This window comes from Betta splendens, chromosome 9 (genome assembly GCF_900634795.4).
Source record: "Betta splendens chromosome 9, fBetSpl5.4, whole genome shotgun sequence".
NCBI lineage: Eukaryota > Metazoa > Chordata > Actinopteri > Anabantiformes > Osphronemidae > Betta > Betta splendens.
Window position 1 is genome coordinate 12986843 of NC_040889.2, and position 15908 is coordinate 13002750.

The 15908-nt window shown below is 52.6% G+C and overlaps 1 protein-coding gene across 1 annotated transcript; it reads right to left on the reverse strand.

Annotated features, from left to right (window-relative positions):
* Nucleotides 1–4972: 4972 nt before the first annotated feature.
* On the reverse strand, nucleotides 4973–13584 carry LOC114862523 (shaker-related potassium channel tsha2-like). The gene is made up of 3 exons (XM_029162937.3): nucleotides 12876–13584; nucleotides 9488–12730; nucleotides 4973–7637 (listed from the first exon to the last, which is right to left on the reverse strand). Exon 2 carries the CDS (start codon nucleotides 12446–12448, stop codon nucleotides 11003–11005), a length of 1446 nt encoding a protein of 481 aa, XP_029018770.1. The 5' UTR covers nucleotides 12449–12730; nucleotides 12876–13584; the 3' UTR covers nucleotides 4973–7637; nucleotides 9488–11002.
* Nucleotides 13585–15908: the final 2324 nt, after the last annotated feature.

Below are 15908 nucleotides of genomic sequence, written 5' to 3' on the forward strand. Positions count from 1 at the left end.
GTTAGGTACAGGTGTGGTGCGTCTCAAATATTTGCTCTGTTCCAACCCAACGTGACGTGTCCAGGTTTGCTGGTCCTTAGATGGAGCCACGTTCAACAAAGGGCTGTTGGTCAGACAGTTTCAGAGCTCGCAGCTTTGATCTCTACTAAATCTTGATTATGTTATGTAATTATGTTCACTCTACAAGTTTGAAACTCTAGAACCAGAGGAAGAGCTTGATTCTTTAGAATCAGGGAAATAGTTTGTGGCCGGACCTGAATTTAACTTCAGAACCACGGACAGCTCCACCTGTTCAAACATGAGGCCTGTCGCAGGTCACCTGTCGATCAGTTTCCAACCAGAGACGTTGCTGAAGCATCACATACAGGTGTGCCAGGGACCGAGACCAGGATTCATGTGGAGGTTCTTTACCTGTTGTTACATTTATGCTGTAATCAGTCTTGTTTAATAAGAGGCTGTTTCTGTGTGTTTCTTCTGATACTGTGCTGGGGAGGCTAAATGCACTGTATGTACCAGGATATGCAGCTTCTGCAGCAGATTGGGAACCGCGGGAGGGAAAGTCAGCAGACGGACACAGCAGTGGACAGGAAGTCAGGACATCAGCTGGAGAGTTAGAGCGGTATAATTCAAAGAAGGCTGAGTGGTCTGGTACCTAACCTGACCTCTGACCTCTGAGACAAAACGAGTTATATATAGAAACACACTGTGACCACCATCTATCTAACATGGGCTTAATTTGCTAATGTTTTATCAAGATCAATTCATAATTAACACTTTAAAAAGTGAAGGGATATTAGAGTCGGGAAACTTCCCAACTTCAAAGACAAGAGCTTGTCCTTGTGAGAGCCTCTGGTGTGGAGCGACTGAACTATATTTGTAGTTCCAGTGTTAGTTTGTCACTGTAACTGTCTGACAGCTGGCGGAGTTTCTGTCGCACGGCTGCTTGAACAAATGTCGACTACATGTAGTGGTGAATTCCTGAAAACTAAATTTAGTCAGAAAACATTCCAGCGTTATGAAATAATCAGGGAGCTGCAGCCGGTGGCGTGTTTCCAGTAATCTGCTGTGGCACACGAAGCCGGCATGAGACTGGCTGCGGTCCAAACCCTACTGTCACCCAAGACGTTCGTGGCTTTAGTGATTGTAACTAAATATCTTGGTGTGAATTGTTGCTCTTCCGTTTTATAGAACAAACAATCTTTACTGGTTGTATAGAAGCAGCAGATGATCAACCTCTGAACTGCAGCCATGAACACAGGCTGCAGGTCACGCTCAGCCGAGCTGCTGGACGTCACAGGCGCAGTGAATGGAAGCATGAGAACAAGTTCTCCAGAGAACATGAGCCGAGGCCTGAGTCAGACGACATGCCGCCACGCTGCAGAGCCACATATTCACACATCGACGCCGGTGCACAGGTGCGGCTCCGGTGACCTTGCCCGGCGCTGCCTCCGCAGCGTTTCACCTCACGTTAGCTGATAATTGCGGAGCCGCTGCTGCCGCTGCTGCTGCTGCTATAAGCAGCCAGGAGTCGGGTTACAGCCGCAGCTTCCCCAACGCTGAAACTGAAGATGGCGCCGCACCTAAACTCCCTATTCACAGCAAGTGGAAACTTTAATGTGCTCTTGAACTTTGGGAACGCTCTCACGCCTTTGCTCCGTGCGCTGCTCGGCCAATCGGCAGCCGATGCCTGCGGTCGCTAAGCTCCTGGGAGCCTCGCTTTCCTCTGCTGGGACGCTGGGACTGGTGAGGACACAGGAGGATTAGCTCCCTCATTGACCTTGTTCACGCAGACATTGGTTCCAGGTTGAAACAACACTGGGGGCTGTTTGCACATGTGACAATGCAACACAACCTGCGGGGCGGCTTTATGCAGCCAAGGTTTATAGAGGAAGCTCCTTCCGCTCAGCTCACGTGACTGGATGGAGGAAGCGGCCGTTTGTGTGGATCCAGTGTGAGGGTCACGGAGGTTTTAGAAGAAGCAGGCGTCTGAGGCCGAACAGTGGCGTCGGCCCTTCGCGTGCACGAGTGGAGCCTGTGCACCTCCTCGCCTCCTCGTCGGAGCCTCGTCCTCTGGTGTGTGTGCGATGGGCCGTGGAGGAGAGCGTCTGTGCTTCCTGCATCCCCCATGGCGACGCGCAGCCCTGCCAGCCCGGCCTCGTGTGGGAATCAGGGCAATTTATCCATTAAGTGTCATCCTAGCATAGCACTCTCCCCATCCTCTTCACACATCAAATATAAATCTGTTTTATTTTCCACCGGAGCATTTTCTCTGACCCCTTAGTCTCTTTCTGAATCCGTTGGATGTCGGATTCTGAACCTTCCAGCTCATTGAGGAAGCGCTGAGTGATCTAATAACGGGAAGGAAACATTTGCATATTCATAGAAAATTCACATTTTCACATGGGAGGAGTTTGTTCTAAGCAGCAGCTGGAGTTATGAATGTACCAACCAACCCCATCCATTCATAAACACACGGGTGCTTATATAATGCCTGTGCACACCCCTCGTCCTCCTCTTCTATTTATAGCTCCTATAGCACGCAGGGAAGAGAGCGTGGCCAATTCATGCAGTGCCCTTCAAGACCAGCGCTCGGCCCTTGGGGGCTGCTGGGGCCCAACTTCAGGGAGCTATTATTAGAGTCGCGTCATGGGAGAGAAGAGAGGGAGGTGACAGATGGGAGGAGGGGAACGCGATCAGAGGATGGAGGGACTGTGAAATAAGTGCTGCAGAAACACTGACGTCATGTCCAACAGTGGGCCGGTGGAGACAGATGGGAGTGGAGCACGGCCCAACATCCGTCCTGGTCCGCACCTCCGGACGCTCCAGCTACCATGAAATAGACAGTTGATGGTCAGCGGGGGGTGAATAATCAGTTTGTCATTTTTGCTGGAGGCCCACATTCATTCAGTTCAGAGCTGTGATGATATGAACCTAGTTCTTTGTCTGCTGTGCCTGACGTGTGTGCATCCTCAAACTAGTCCTGTCTCTGGGAGCCAGGTGTGAGTGGGGCGCCGACTCCCACGCAGCTGGAGGAGACCACCGTCGCATCCTGTAGCGGCGTGTGACACCACTATGAGGTTTTCTCATAGTGATGGAGCAACTTAATGTTACACTTGCTCCAGAATGAATGCGAGGAACCAGCAGCGACCTTCAGGGAATCCCTGCATGCAGCGCCCGTGTGTGAGCTATTTTTAGACGGCTCCTCGTTCTTTGAGGGGATTCTGCAGTCTATTTTTGCTGAGGGTCGTGCCAGTCTGCACCATTTAACATCCAGATGGGGGGTTAGTGGTGCAGGCGAAATGAGAAAACGCTGCAGTTTACCCATCACTGCTTGACAGCTCATGCAATTAAGGCAGCGCAGGATATGAGGCGCTGGCGTCTGGGTGCGTGTGTGGCTCTGAGGACGCGGACGTGCTGCCACGCTCTTCCTCCCCGCTCCTCCCTGGGGCTCCGTTCAAATGGTATGGCCCAAAAATGATCAGAAGGAAAACATGCCCACACTGTGTGTTACGATAAGACTTGACCTTGCCTCTTCCAACAGCCTGCAGAAAATCACAGGCGTGTTCAGGAACAATAGCGGATCAGTTCAAATCCAAATCTATTAATGGTGTCGTGTAATGATTTAACATATTCGTTTTGCTTCTGTGCAGAGTCCCTAGAACATATTGAGTCCATATGATATGGAGCATTTTGCAGGCTGTATGTCAGACGTGTGAACTGAGCGTGTTGTTTTTAGTACGTGCAGACGTGGATCGGCACTGAAGCGCGGCGAAAAGAGCAAATGAGGGTGATCACAGGGCCGATGTGGCTGATGACTCCAGCAGTGGCCCAGATTAATGACGAGTGGTCTTCAAATGGACGGGAATGTCCTTGGATTACGGGCTAATCCCAGTTGAGATTTGAGAGATGAGAGAACTTTGTGAGCGCGGGAAAGCAGCGTAATGGCCTGTGTGTGGCACAGATTAGTGGCGTTACGGCCTCCCGCTCCGATGCTCGCACGCAGTCGCTCTGCTTCAGGTGTCGTTCTGGGTTTTTCCCCGGGTCAGACGGCTGCACCGCAACACGGGTCCTGCTGCTCCCACCGTCCACCTCCAGCGAGGTGTCATCGCCAGGTCCAGTTCACTGGGGGTTAGTGTGGAGATTCCCGGGTCCAAGCGGATGAGATCCATTAATTTTGCTGATCCCCTGACATCCCCATACATCCACCATCTGGTTCACTCCTTTTGGCCCAAGGCTCAGGACGTAGTGACGGCTACTGTAGCTGAGCCACAGCCAATTTCAATGACAGTAGTGTTTTGTCCTCACAAGGTGGAGCCCATTAAGATTTAGCCTGTTTAGCAGCAGCTCGGTGATGTCTTTCTGCTCGGAAGCTTCTCTGGTCATCCATGATAAGGATGATGCTCCTGATTTCCTGTCTCACACACGGAGCTGCACTGATTCACAACGGTCACATGGATCAGTCAAACCTGGGACCATGAGTGGACCCGAACCTTCACAGCTGTCAGCTGTTGTCATGACTCGCCACACAGCAGCGAAAAAGTGAAACTGCTTGGAATCATTCATAATTAATGGAAAGTAGACCTGAGCTGCAGAAACACAAAAGTAAAGTGGCCTTGTCTGTCAGACGGCCTTTTATTCCCTCACACGTTGGTGAAATGGCGCTGCGGGGACACGCTAAGCTTGTGGGACATGTGGTGTCCGCGCAGGAGGACGATGCCTCCCGTCGACCCAACGAGCCGCTGCCACAGTGACTCCTCCAAGTTTGCAAGAGCTGCTGATTCAGCAGTTCAGGGCTAATGGGCTGAAGCTAGAGGTCTGCTTTCCATTTGCAGCCTGGGCCGAGTCCCTGTGGAGCATGTTGCTTATGTAATGGATCTGTGGAGTCATTACTTTTGAATGAGGCCTGATGGCTGGAGCCGGACAGTGGACTGTCTGCAAACACGCCGAGAATGCAGTACGAGGCCACACGCCGTACGGCACAGCTCATTTCTTTATTAAACAGAAGTGGTAGAAACATAAAGCCTTGTCACTTTAATATACATTACGTCATATGGTACAAATCATTTACAACGTTAAGGAGGAAAGAAAGGCCACATTAAACTCAGTCACGACTATGTTGTGCATATCCAGTATATACGTCCCCAGCCTGAGACTGGAGCTCTACCTGCCACACGAGGACACACACCAATCTGAGCTAGGGTTTGAGGTTTCCAACACTGAGGACACACGTTGAGCTTCACAGACGCATCAGCTGTTGGCAGAAGCAGGAAGCACACTGAGACACACATTTAGCTGGAACACATGGAGACACATTTCATTAGTTACACTTGTGCGCTAGTTGTCTAAGGACGCTCTATGTCTAACTACACTCCTCACACAGAACAGTTTAAGAGGAAACACGGACCTTCACCATGTGCTTACTTTTTAAATATCAAACAAATGAATGGGAACTTCATATCAAGTTCTGTTTTTAGATCAAATGTTACGGCCAGGACCATTTTAGGTCCAGTGGCTTCATCAGAGGATGAAACATCACCAAGGTCCTAAGGAGTAAGATGCAGATGGACAGAGAGCCTGGCTCCATTGGTGGTGGATCTTCTGACTTCAGTGCATAGAAGACTCTGGAGTTGGATTGTGTTCTAACACACACTGACCCACGCTGGAGAACAGGCTGCGATACGTAAAACACAGTGAGACAGGAGACCGTCAGAGTAACCACAGGAACCCACGGTGGTTTGATTTAACGTGAAGATCAGCCCAGAAGCAACACAGAGACAGGTTCTGGTTTACAGCTGCTCTGAGCTTGCGGGGAGACGTCAGTCCGACACGGAGCAGGAAGACTAAAAATGGTCACTACATTCGTTTGTTCACTCCTCTTACGTCCCGTGCTGATGTAGGATGCATTAAGGCACTGTCAACGCATGACGCACGCGGATGAAGAGTCACAGGTCACGGAGCTTCATGAATTATTGCTTGTTGACGAAGAACTGTAATTCTGTGAGTGACGCGTTTAAAGTGGGGTCCGTGTGCCGCCCGCCTGCTCACTTCCTGTTAAACACTCAGCTCCTCTGTGCATAGACATGAGGTTTAAAGCGGGTCAACACATCATCCACCTGTAGCTGCGATGCGCCAGCCCATAATGGATTCAAGTGATCATCAGAGATCAGAGCCGTAACAGCTTAAACTCATCACTGAAGATGATCAGCGTGATAAATCATTACCGGCCGTCCTCGAGGGGAACAAACCTCACTAACAGTTTTAGTAGCGTTTTGCTGTTTTCATGACACAGATTTCACAGATTTAAATCTTCAGATGTTACAGTTTTAGCTGAAAGCGTCCAAACGCTTTATGTAGATTTAATGTGAGGTCCTGGGATCCGCCCTGAGCCCTCGTCACTCATCTACTGCAGCCGTTCTGTTGTCCATTCTAATCATCATAAAGATGTTCATGTCACAAAACAGGAGGACGTCAGACGTGATCCGCTTCGTCCGAAACTCTTTTTGTTTTAAATAACAAATGAAACATTAAACTGCATCGACTCACACTATTGCTTTTTTTCACTTATGAGGACGACACGTCTGATAGTGGAGATGAACGCTGACCAGACATCAGGGCTTCATTAACATTGATGCTAATTAGTGCACATACAGTAAGCAGGACATTAATCAGCTCATTGGAGCCTGTGTCACAGAAACGACAGATTCAATGTGAGCTAAGCACAATTACAGCCGGTAGCTTAGTGTTTGTTGAAACGTCTCTGCTGCTGTGACGTCGTGGAGACGAGGCCCCGGACGTTTGAAGGCTTCATGGATGTGGATGAAACCATGCGGTGCCTGGTGAATATGGAGCCACATCCTGAATGCTGATGGTGGATGCGCCGTGACTCCAGCTCCTCCACGTTGGTGATTTCTTCTTTAGGACGTTGTGCACTTAACGTTTGCTTTATTACACGGCACCAGACAGAGACGCATTAATAACTGATGGCAGATAATGGACGGATCCCACATGTCCTGTGGTTTATGAGCGGACGCTGAGGTAGATGCTACTGACAGAACGTATTACAGCATTGTGATCCACAACCCAAACACAAGCAGAGACACTCAGATGTTTTCCTGCTCAGACATTCAGACAGTGACACAGAAGACCTGTTGGCGGACATCTTTGTTCTGGTCGGAGCCGCCCACGCTGCTTCGTGCACCAAGGCAAATATGAAAAGAAAGAAGCCATTAATAAAAATGTTAAAAACCTACAAAATAATCTGCAAGGCCGGCCTGTTCCTCTGCATAGAAAACATATGATAGGGTAAAAAATAGAGCTTCAGAACAGACTCCAGACCAGGATGGTGTGAATGAGCCTGATGTCGGGTGGGCTGGCTGTCCACACACGGCTCGCTCCTCTGCTCACATGCTCCACGTCCCAAGCTTGCAGCGCATGGTTTGGTTGGATTACGTAATGAACAGACAGGACGCACGAGTCTCTTCACAGCAGTCGTCCGAAGAACATCAACAATATGTGGAGCCAGGATTCAAGTAATGTTGGTGGTACCTGCGAGTCCGGTCCGGACCTGCTCCTGTGATGGAAGCAGAGTTTATATCCAGAGTTGGCTTCAGTGAAGGGATGAGCTGAGCAGGTCTTCCCTGGAAAACAGAGCACAGTCTAAGTTCACAGGTACAGGAGGCCCGGTCACACACTGGACGGGTCCGATGTGTCTTCATTTACTGCATCGCAGACTAATAATCCTGCACTCGATGCATTAAAATAACACGTCAGTCCAGTCACCTGTACCAGCGTGAACAGTGGCCACAGACCCGTGAATGTGAGCACGCAGCCGGTGAGCCGGGCCGTAAACAAGCAGCCGACCAGCTGCGCTCAGTAAGCCGGTGTCCGGCGCACTCGGATCAGCTGTGGCCGCGCGTTTTCCATGTAGCAGCCGTTAAAAATAGTCTCGTGTGCGGTGTCCAGAGCCTGACAAGTAGTAATCAGCATGGCTGAGGTCTGCTGGCGTCTACATGGGGCTGCTCAGACAGGAACGCTGGGTTCAGCCACTTACGTTGCGTCTTATATTCATCCTCAGGTTACCTCCGGCTTTACTCCTCAGCTGGACCAGACCCGATCCAGACGTCAACAATACAAAAGGCCAAAGAGCTACAGCAGAATCGATGCAGAGGCCCAGAGGTCAGATGTCTGTCAGCTTTACTTTAGCTCGGCCTCCAACACCTGAAACCAGCGGCTGACAGCCGTTAATGAGCTCCTTCAGTTCTCATGAGACAGAGCTGAGCTGATCCGTGTCAGCCAGCGAGGCTGCGTTAATCCCTCTGTGATGGTTCTGTCACAGACCATGTGAGGAGCGAGTGCCAGAACCAAACTTCAGGTCACTTCATGTGAACTTAACTCACTAGTGGTAAAGCCTGGTTCTCTCTGTCTGTCTCCTCCCATGATGGAGGCCTCAGCAGATCACGGTCCAGGCTCCCAGAGTCTGACCTGGTCACCGCCCCTGGGGCTCCCACACTATTAGCACCATTGGGAGCCTCAGGCTCATGATAGACGTTAAGTTGGAGGTTCAGATGGACCCCGTCTTTACGTCTGTGCCTGTTTGTCTTTCATGCAGTGGAAACAGGAGGAGGTGGGGGGACCGGGGGGCTGCTGGTGGGCCGGATCACGGGAGACTCAGGACAGCAGCCACAAAGATGCTAACAATAGCTTCCCCGTCAGCAGCAGCAGTGTCATCCAAGGGGAAACCTGTTTACCTTGTGTTGGGGGTAGGATGGGACCCTGACCATGATCCGTCCCAGGGGGACATCAGGTTATGTAACACACGACTCGCTCTAAACGTGACCTCACACATGTCCTTACCGTCCAGGACAGACGTGTTTGTTAGCAGTTAGCTCTCAAGCCTCACACTCGTACATGCAGATGCTGCCACATCATGATACTGACATGGAATAAGCACATCACATCCTTCCCTGTGTCCCACAGAGCGGAGACACCTGGTCTGAGCAAAGTCAAGGCTGCAACACAACAAGGCAAAGTCCTTCAGGTTGGATTTGTGCACAGACCCTGAGGTGACTCAGTCTGTGCAGCGGTGAGCAGGGCATCGTCCTCCTGGTGATGGAGACCTGCACCACCTCACTGGATCCACACATTCCCTCCCTGCTGCTCTACAACCTGACCATCCCTGCGTCAGCATCTTTTATCCCTGTGCAGCTGGGAGGAAGCCTGAGCCAACACACGCGGTGTCCTTACAGCGGCTGGCGCCACCTGCAGGCCGACGACAGCACTGCACACGACAGAAGAGCATCTCCTCTAAACTAAACACAAGGTTACGGGGATTTCAGTGCTGCGTGTAGATGTAAACAGAGAGTTTAGTTCATTTGTGTTGCTTGACATTTTTTTAATCACAACTCGAGCCCAGTTTAAAATCAAGGAATAAATGAATTTCCCATTTCATAAAAACCCTGTTATTTAAGTGTGGCTCAGGTGGACTCACCTCAGTTTGGACCGTGACACTGGAGCTGGATTTAGCGGTCTTCTGAGCTGAAGACTCATCCGGCCGTCTCCAAGGTAACAATCGGGTAATGATCCAACGGATGGACGTGTCAGTCGTGACTGTGGACAGTTTTAGTCAGTTCCTTGTCAAACTCCTCTCTCCATCAGGTGTGAGTCCAGATGAGGGAGGTGCTGCAGCACAGAGCTGGTCATGGAGCCTCACATCGAGCAGATGTCGTCAGCAGGTTCACAGTCAGATGTATAAATCCTCATTTGACTCTACATGTCTGACGTTTTAGAGTAGACCTGTGTCAACCCAGTGTTAAAAGAAAGCATCTCTACCTGACAGCCTGGAGTTAAACATGATAATCTGCTTAATTAGTGGCATTCAAAGTTAATCTAAAGGTCACAGGGCTTAGGTTTGGATTTTAGAGTCATGATGATTTAAGTGGCATTTGTACTAATCCAGGTGCACATGGTTTGGGCGCTTTCAGTCATATTGCTTCATTTAAGTAAACTGTAACTGTAATTTCTGCTGAAATTGGTCCAATTTAAGAAGCTGTACATATTTTAGTTTGGGATTAACTGATTCAAAGGCCTGAATGTAGGATGTAGTAACCAGACACGCTCATCGGTTTTTCCCTGTTTTGCTTCTGACAAAGTTTTAGTATTTTATACGCCAAATAAGAAACTGTCTTTAGTTTCAGGTCTTTGTTGCTGAAGCCTGTAATAACAGATGGTCATAGGTGAGTTTCTCTGTGACAGCTCAGTCCCTGGCTTTGGTGAAACCAAACAACATGGAGGCTTCCGCGGCATGGTGGTTCTGTCCTCACAGAGCCTCCTCTCTTCACTGTCAGCCTGCCTCCTTTTATTCCTGTGGCAGACAATACAGAAAAGTCTGGAAGGTTGCTATAGAAACTGCATCCACCAGAGAGAAGCAGCGTCTCTGTTGCTCCACACGGGGGCGCTGTTGGATCATAAAAAGCGACACCTGGTTTCACTGACGCTGCTGTGGAGGATCACGGATCCTGAAGTCTCTGCGTGGAAGCCTACTCTGAATTCAGGCACACCTGGAATCCAAGTCCTTACATTTCTGGAAAAATTATGCTTCCATCCTGCTGCGCGTGACCTGATCCACCACCGAGTTGCATGCACCCTGGTGGAAATTTCGTCAGGGTGAAATAACAGGTGCGCGTGAGTGGGAGCACAATAACAACAGGCGCCACGTGCCTCAGTCTGTAAATGTAGATGAAGTTGGTCCTGTGTCGGGCTGATGTAAACGTAAACCTGCATCAGTAGGGCAATAACTTACGTATTTACTAAGAGAACCCCTAAGAGTTATATTAGAAACAATAAAGTGCTACAATTATAGGCTGATCACGTCTAAGCGTGGAAGACCCAGGACGCATCCAGTGTGGCGATGGAGATGATTCCTGGATGGAGGAATGAGGAGCTCCCCAGTCTCAGCCGCAGCAGAGCGGGATGTTGGGAGTGACTCTCAGCGCGTCGCTCGTGCTCATACGTCGGTGAGTTTCCCGGTGTAGGTTTTGTGCGGGCTGCAGTTGGTGTATTTGATGGAGTCCGCGTCGTCGCTGTCCAGGTAGTCGGACTTGGTCAGGGACGGTTTGCTGTCGCTCCTCTTGAAGTCCCCGAACGACGGCGGCTGCTGCTGGCCGCAGGTCACGTGCGTGTACTGGAACTGCTCCTCGTGCTCCGTCTCCCGGTGGTAGAAGTAGTTGAAGTTGGAGACAATGACGGGCACCGGCAGCGCGATGGTCAACACCCCGGCGATGGCGCACAGGGAGCCCACGATCTTCCCCCCGATGGTGACCGGACACATGTCCCCGTAGCCCACCGTGGTCATGGACACCACGGCCCACCAGAACGCGTCCGGGATGCTGTTGAACCCAGATTCCGGGTCGTCGGTCTCTGCGAAGTAGACGGCGCTGGAGAAGAGGATGACGCCGATGAAGAGGAAGAAAATCAGCAGACCCAGCTCCCGCATGCTCGCCTGCAGGGTCTTCCCGAGGATCTGCAGCCCCTTGGAGTGTCTGGAGAGTTTGAAGATCCTGAAGACCCGGACCAGGCGGATGACCCGGAGGATGGCCAGGGACATGGCCTGCTGCCCGTTGCCCTGGTGCTCCGCCAACTCCAGCCCCAGCGTGATGAAGTAGGGCATGATGGCCACGATGTCGATGGTGTTCATGATGTTCTTGAAGAACGCGGGCTTGCTCGGGCAGGCGAGGAACCGGACCAGCAGCTCGAACGAGAACCAGATGATGCACAGCGTCTCCACGATGAAGAACGGGTCCGTGAACGGGTTCGGCTTCTTGGCGCGCGCGGTCGCGTTCACCGCCAGCTGCTCGTCGAACGTCCGGGCTTCTTCTCGGAACTCGGGCAAAGTCTCCAAGCAGAAAATCACAATGGAGATGAGAATAACCAGCACGGACACGATGGCGATGCCCCTGGCGGGTCCCGAGCTCTCCGGGTACTCGAACAGGAGCCAAACCTGCCGCTGGAACTCGTTCTCCGGCAACGGGCGCTCTTCCTCCTTGATGAAGCCCTCGTCCTCTTTGAAATTCTCAATCACCTCCTCTCCCAGTTCGTAAAATTTAATCTCCTCCATGAAAATGTCCACTGGCACGTTGACGGGTCTCCGCAGCCTGCCCCCGGACTGGTAGTAGTAGAGGATGGCATCGAAGCTGGGTCGGTTCCTATCGAAGAAGTACTCGTTCCTCAGCGGGTCGAAGAAGCGCATCCTCTTGCGCGGGTCCCCCAGCAGAGTGGAGGGGAACTGCGCGAGCGTCTTCAGCTGCGTCTCGAAGCGCAGCCCGGAGATGTTAATGACCACGCGCTCGCAGCACTCCTGGCTCTCGGCGCGCTCCGGGTCGTACACATCCTGGGCTGACAGCGCGGCGAGTGCCACAGTCTCATCCAGGTTCTCCCCGGGCACCACTGTCATCTTTCCCCCCCAGACAAGGGCGACGCTCCTCGCGCCGGAGTCCTCTCTGTTGCCCCTCCGCCTCGCGCGCGCGTACTTGGGACCCAGCTGAGCGCCGCTGCGCGTGCTGATCTGTTTGTCTGCGCGTGGGCGTCACGTCTGCGGGTGAGCCGCCGGTGCCATGTTCGTGCTCACCTTTCCCGACCACGCGCCGCTGTAGTCTGGACTGGAGCTCGACTGTCACATTCACTGCATTTTAAGCAGGCTTCGCCCTCCCCGCGCTGACGTGCGTGCACGCTCTCACTGAGGGAAACAAACACATGCACGCACATATGCTCAGGGTGAGTCCGATTCACACATTTACACACAGACACGCAGAAAGCGGGCACAGAGGAAAACGTCGGCATTTGGAGACTTTAAATGAGCGCACGTGTCGCGCGTAACGAACCTGCGGTGGCACGAGCTCAAGGTTATCAGACGACTTGTTTACGGTGCCATAGTTGCAAACACGGCCACGCAGCGTGTTTACAGTCACATGAGGCTGAGAATGCAGTCACGAGCCATTTCCACGCAAACGTCCCCGTGTTTCCTTTCATCCGGTCCCAGATGAATACCTGTGGCTCTGGACGCGTCCTCTCCCTCCTTCATCCTCTCGTGACTCGCGCCTGAAGGGGACAGCGACGGGAAGCGGCGCTGCAATGTCACGCAGCAGCCGTGTGACGCCCGAACCTCGCTGACGTTCTCGCAGCAGGTTGTGCGGCTGGTCCGCCTTGGTTCTGCTCTGTCTGCTGCCGGCACGAGGACAAGACGCGCAGCTCTATGTTCCCTCCTGCATCTGTACAACACGAGGGTTTCAGAGCAGGAAGCCTGCAGCACTACGTCTCAGTGCAACAAGTAAAGAGGGGGAAAAAAGGAAAAGTGGATGATGGAAACAAGGGAGAGTCTGTGGGCCGCAGCTCAGCACAATGACGCCACTTCCTAAAATAGCTGGATTCCTCTCAGGACTGCAGGAAAAGTTTCTTTTCCCATGGAATGACCCAGGGGAGCAGCAGAGGGGGAATAAAAAAAGAAGTGACATGAAAGGGAAGACGCACTTCAGCATCTTGAATCCTGTGGAGAGAAAGTGAGAGTCATTCAGAAAATACAGCACATGACACAAACCTCTGAGACCTCGGTGAAGGCCTCAGAGCAGCCTGTGTGTTACACCACAGCGTCTGTGACAGGAATGAGACAGACAGGATCTATCCGAGGGAGTTTTATCATGTCAACGCTGGTTCTGACTCATTCATGCCGCTGACTGGGTCTGGCTGCGCCGGTCAGCACCAGGACCGGGCGCCTGTGGACTCTGAATCAGCTCCAGGTAAACAAAGCACGACTTCACTGCTGGACCTGTGGCCTCAGGCCCGACGGGTCCTCGCCGGAGTTCTGCACACGACCCTAAAGCGTCAGCGTGTGTAGAGGAGCAAGTTTGGCATCTAGGGGTTTTCGTTATCAGCAGCAGAGAAATGGAGCTGATGGAGTCTGTGATTACAGCCATTGACACGTCCTGATCTCAGGAAGACCTTTGTACCTGGTTCTAATTATTAACTGGGCGACAACAACACAATGAAAGTGGAACTAAAGGAGGTGATCTGAGCTGAACCAAAGGCAATAACACTCTGTTGATGATTGAAACGCTGCTGACTGTTGGACTCAAACCCTCACGCAGACACACCGACCGCTCCTGGGACGCGTAGGAGGCCACATGGCGCGCCACCAGCATCCCAGCATGCAAAGCGAGGAACCCATCTTCACGCCACCCATCAGCAGCTGCTGAACGATGACGGACTCCTAACGGCTGAGCAGAAAGTCAGTGGAATGTTGATGAGGGCGTCTCCAGCCAGAAGCTCGGCTACTTCAGCTCCAGCTGCTCCACGTGAAGAGATGCAGACGTGAGCGCGTGGCTCCCGTCTGCAGTCCGTCTGCAGGAGACCCGTCAGCTCCTTGTTTGTGGATGCTCAAAGAGTGCGGAGGATGTTACACGTGTGGGACACTGACCTATTCAAATAACTACGAGCATAAGATCAGCAAAACATGAGGAACCCTCCTGGTTCCAACAGTGAGCGCGGTGCTGACAGGCCCACGGGCCGGCTGTCTGTGAGGAATGGTGCCGGTCCCATGAGAAGACAGGCCGCATTAGAGTCAGTCAGAGATGACGTCGCGGCTCATCCTCAGAGCTGATGCTGGACCCGAAGGATCCGGTCCGTTACTGAACCCATCCTGCTGCTTTGACATGTCAGTGAAATCTCGCTGTGATCTCAGACCGTCCCTCTGATCCACTTATGAGGAGGATCCAGGTCTGGAGCTCTTCCAGCCTTCAATGTGACCTCAGCCGTGTTTATTTCTGCCTTCCTGGAAGTCTCCCTGCTCTATTCCTGCTCCCTGTTCAATCGCTCCAGCCCCTCTGGCTCTCAGCCACTGGTCTGTGTCTGTTGGGCCGCGGTCGGGCTCGTGACTGATGGAACCAGATTCCTGATCCTGTACTAAAGCAAACAATGAGCGTCCTGAAAAGCCTGCTCGTATTTTTAGGGTCGGGCTGTGTTTTACGTAACAGGTCAGGGGCACAAGAATAGCTCCATCCATCACTGGAGCAGCGCCGTCCAACTGCTCTGGGAACGCTGGGATCAGGAGCCAAAGCCACGCTTCCACTGCGCCCCGACCACGTTACTGACTGACGCTTCTCAGCGCTCATCTGTGGTTCTGCCTGTCTGCACGGTGGCCGTGGAGGCTTTAGTTTGTGGGTGGAAAGGCCCAGGTCGCTGTCCCGCTGCTGTAGGGGAATAAAGGTCCGGATGAGAGCCTCTGTCTACGGCTAACGCGGAGGGTGACAGCAGGCGGACCAGACTTACGTAACGTAAACAAGCAGACGGTGCTCGGTGGCGGCCCAAGACCTGCCAGCTCTGCCCATGAGGTGGGAACGGGCCGGTCTGTGCCGGGTCGGAGCGACAGGGAAGCATCCGAGCCTGGACGTGACATGGAGCCAGGTGCTGCGGTCCCGGCAGACACGGGGACCAGCCTCTACACAGCCCCGTATCGCCGGGAGCCACGTGTTTCATCAGGCAGGACGCCGCAAGGTGAGGCGGGATGCAGTCACGCACGGCGCCGCCATTACTCATCCCAGCGGTCGGACGTGGAGGTGAGCGAGCTGCTGTCAGTCAGCCCCGAGCCTGTGATGCTGTCCAGGAGGAACAGCGCATTCACTGCGTCTCCTCCTCGCGGGGAGCAGAGGAAAGCGCACCTGTCTGCCAGACCGGCGGTAGCCGTGGCAACGCAGGACGTCCCCCGCTGCCCCACAGCAGCGGCAGAGGCCGACCTGTCGCATCCCATCACACGCTCAATACGTTCGGGCCGCCAGCGCCGCTCAGACACGCAGGTCCAGCACACGACGACGGATCAGATGCAGACGTTTGATGGAACGGCAGCAGGTCCAGTCTGGACCCCA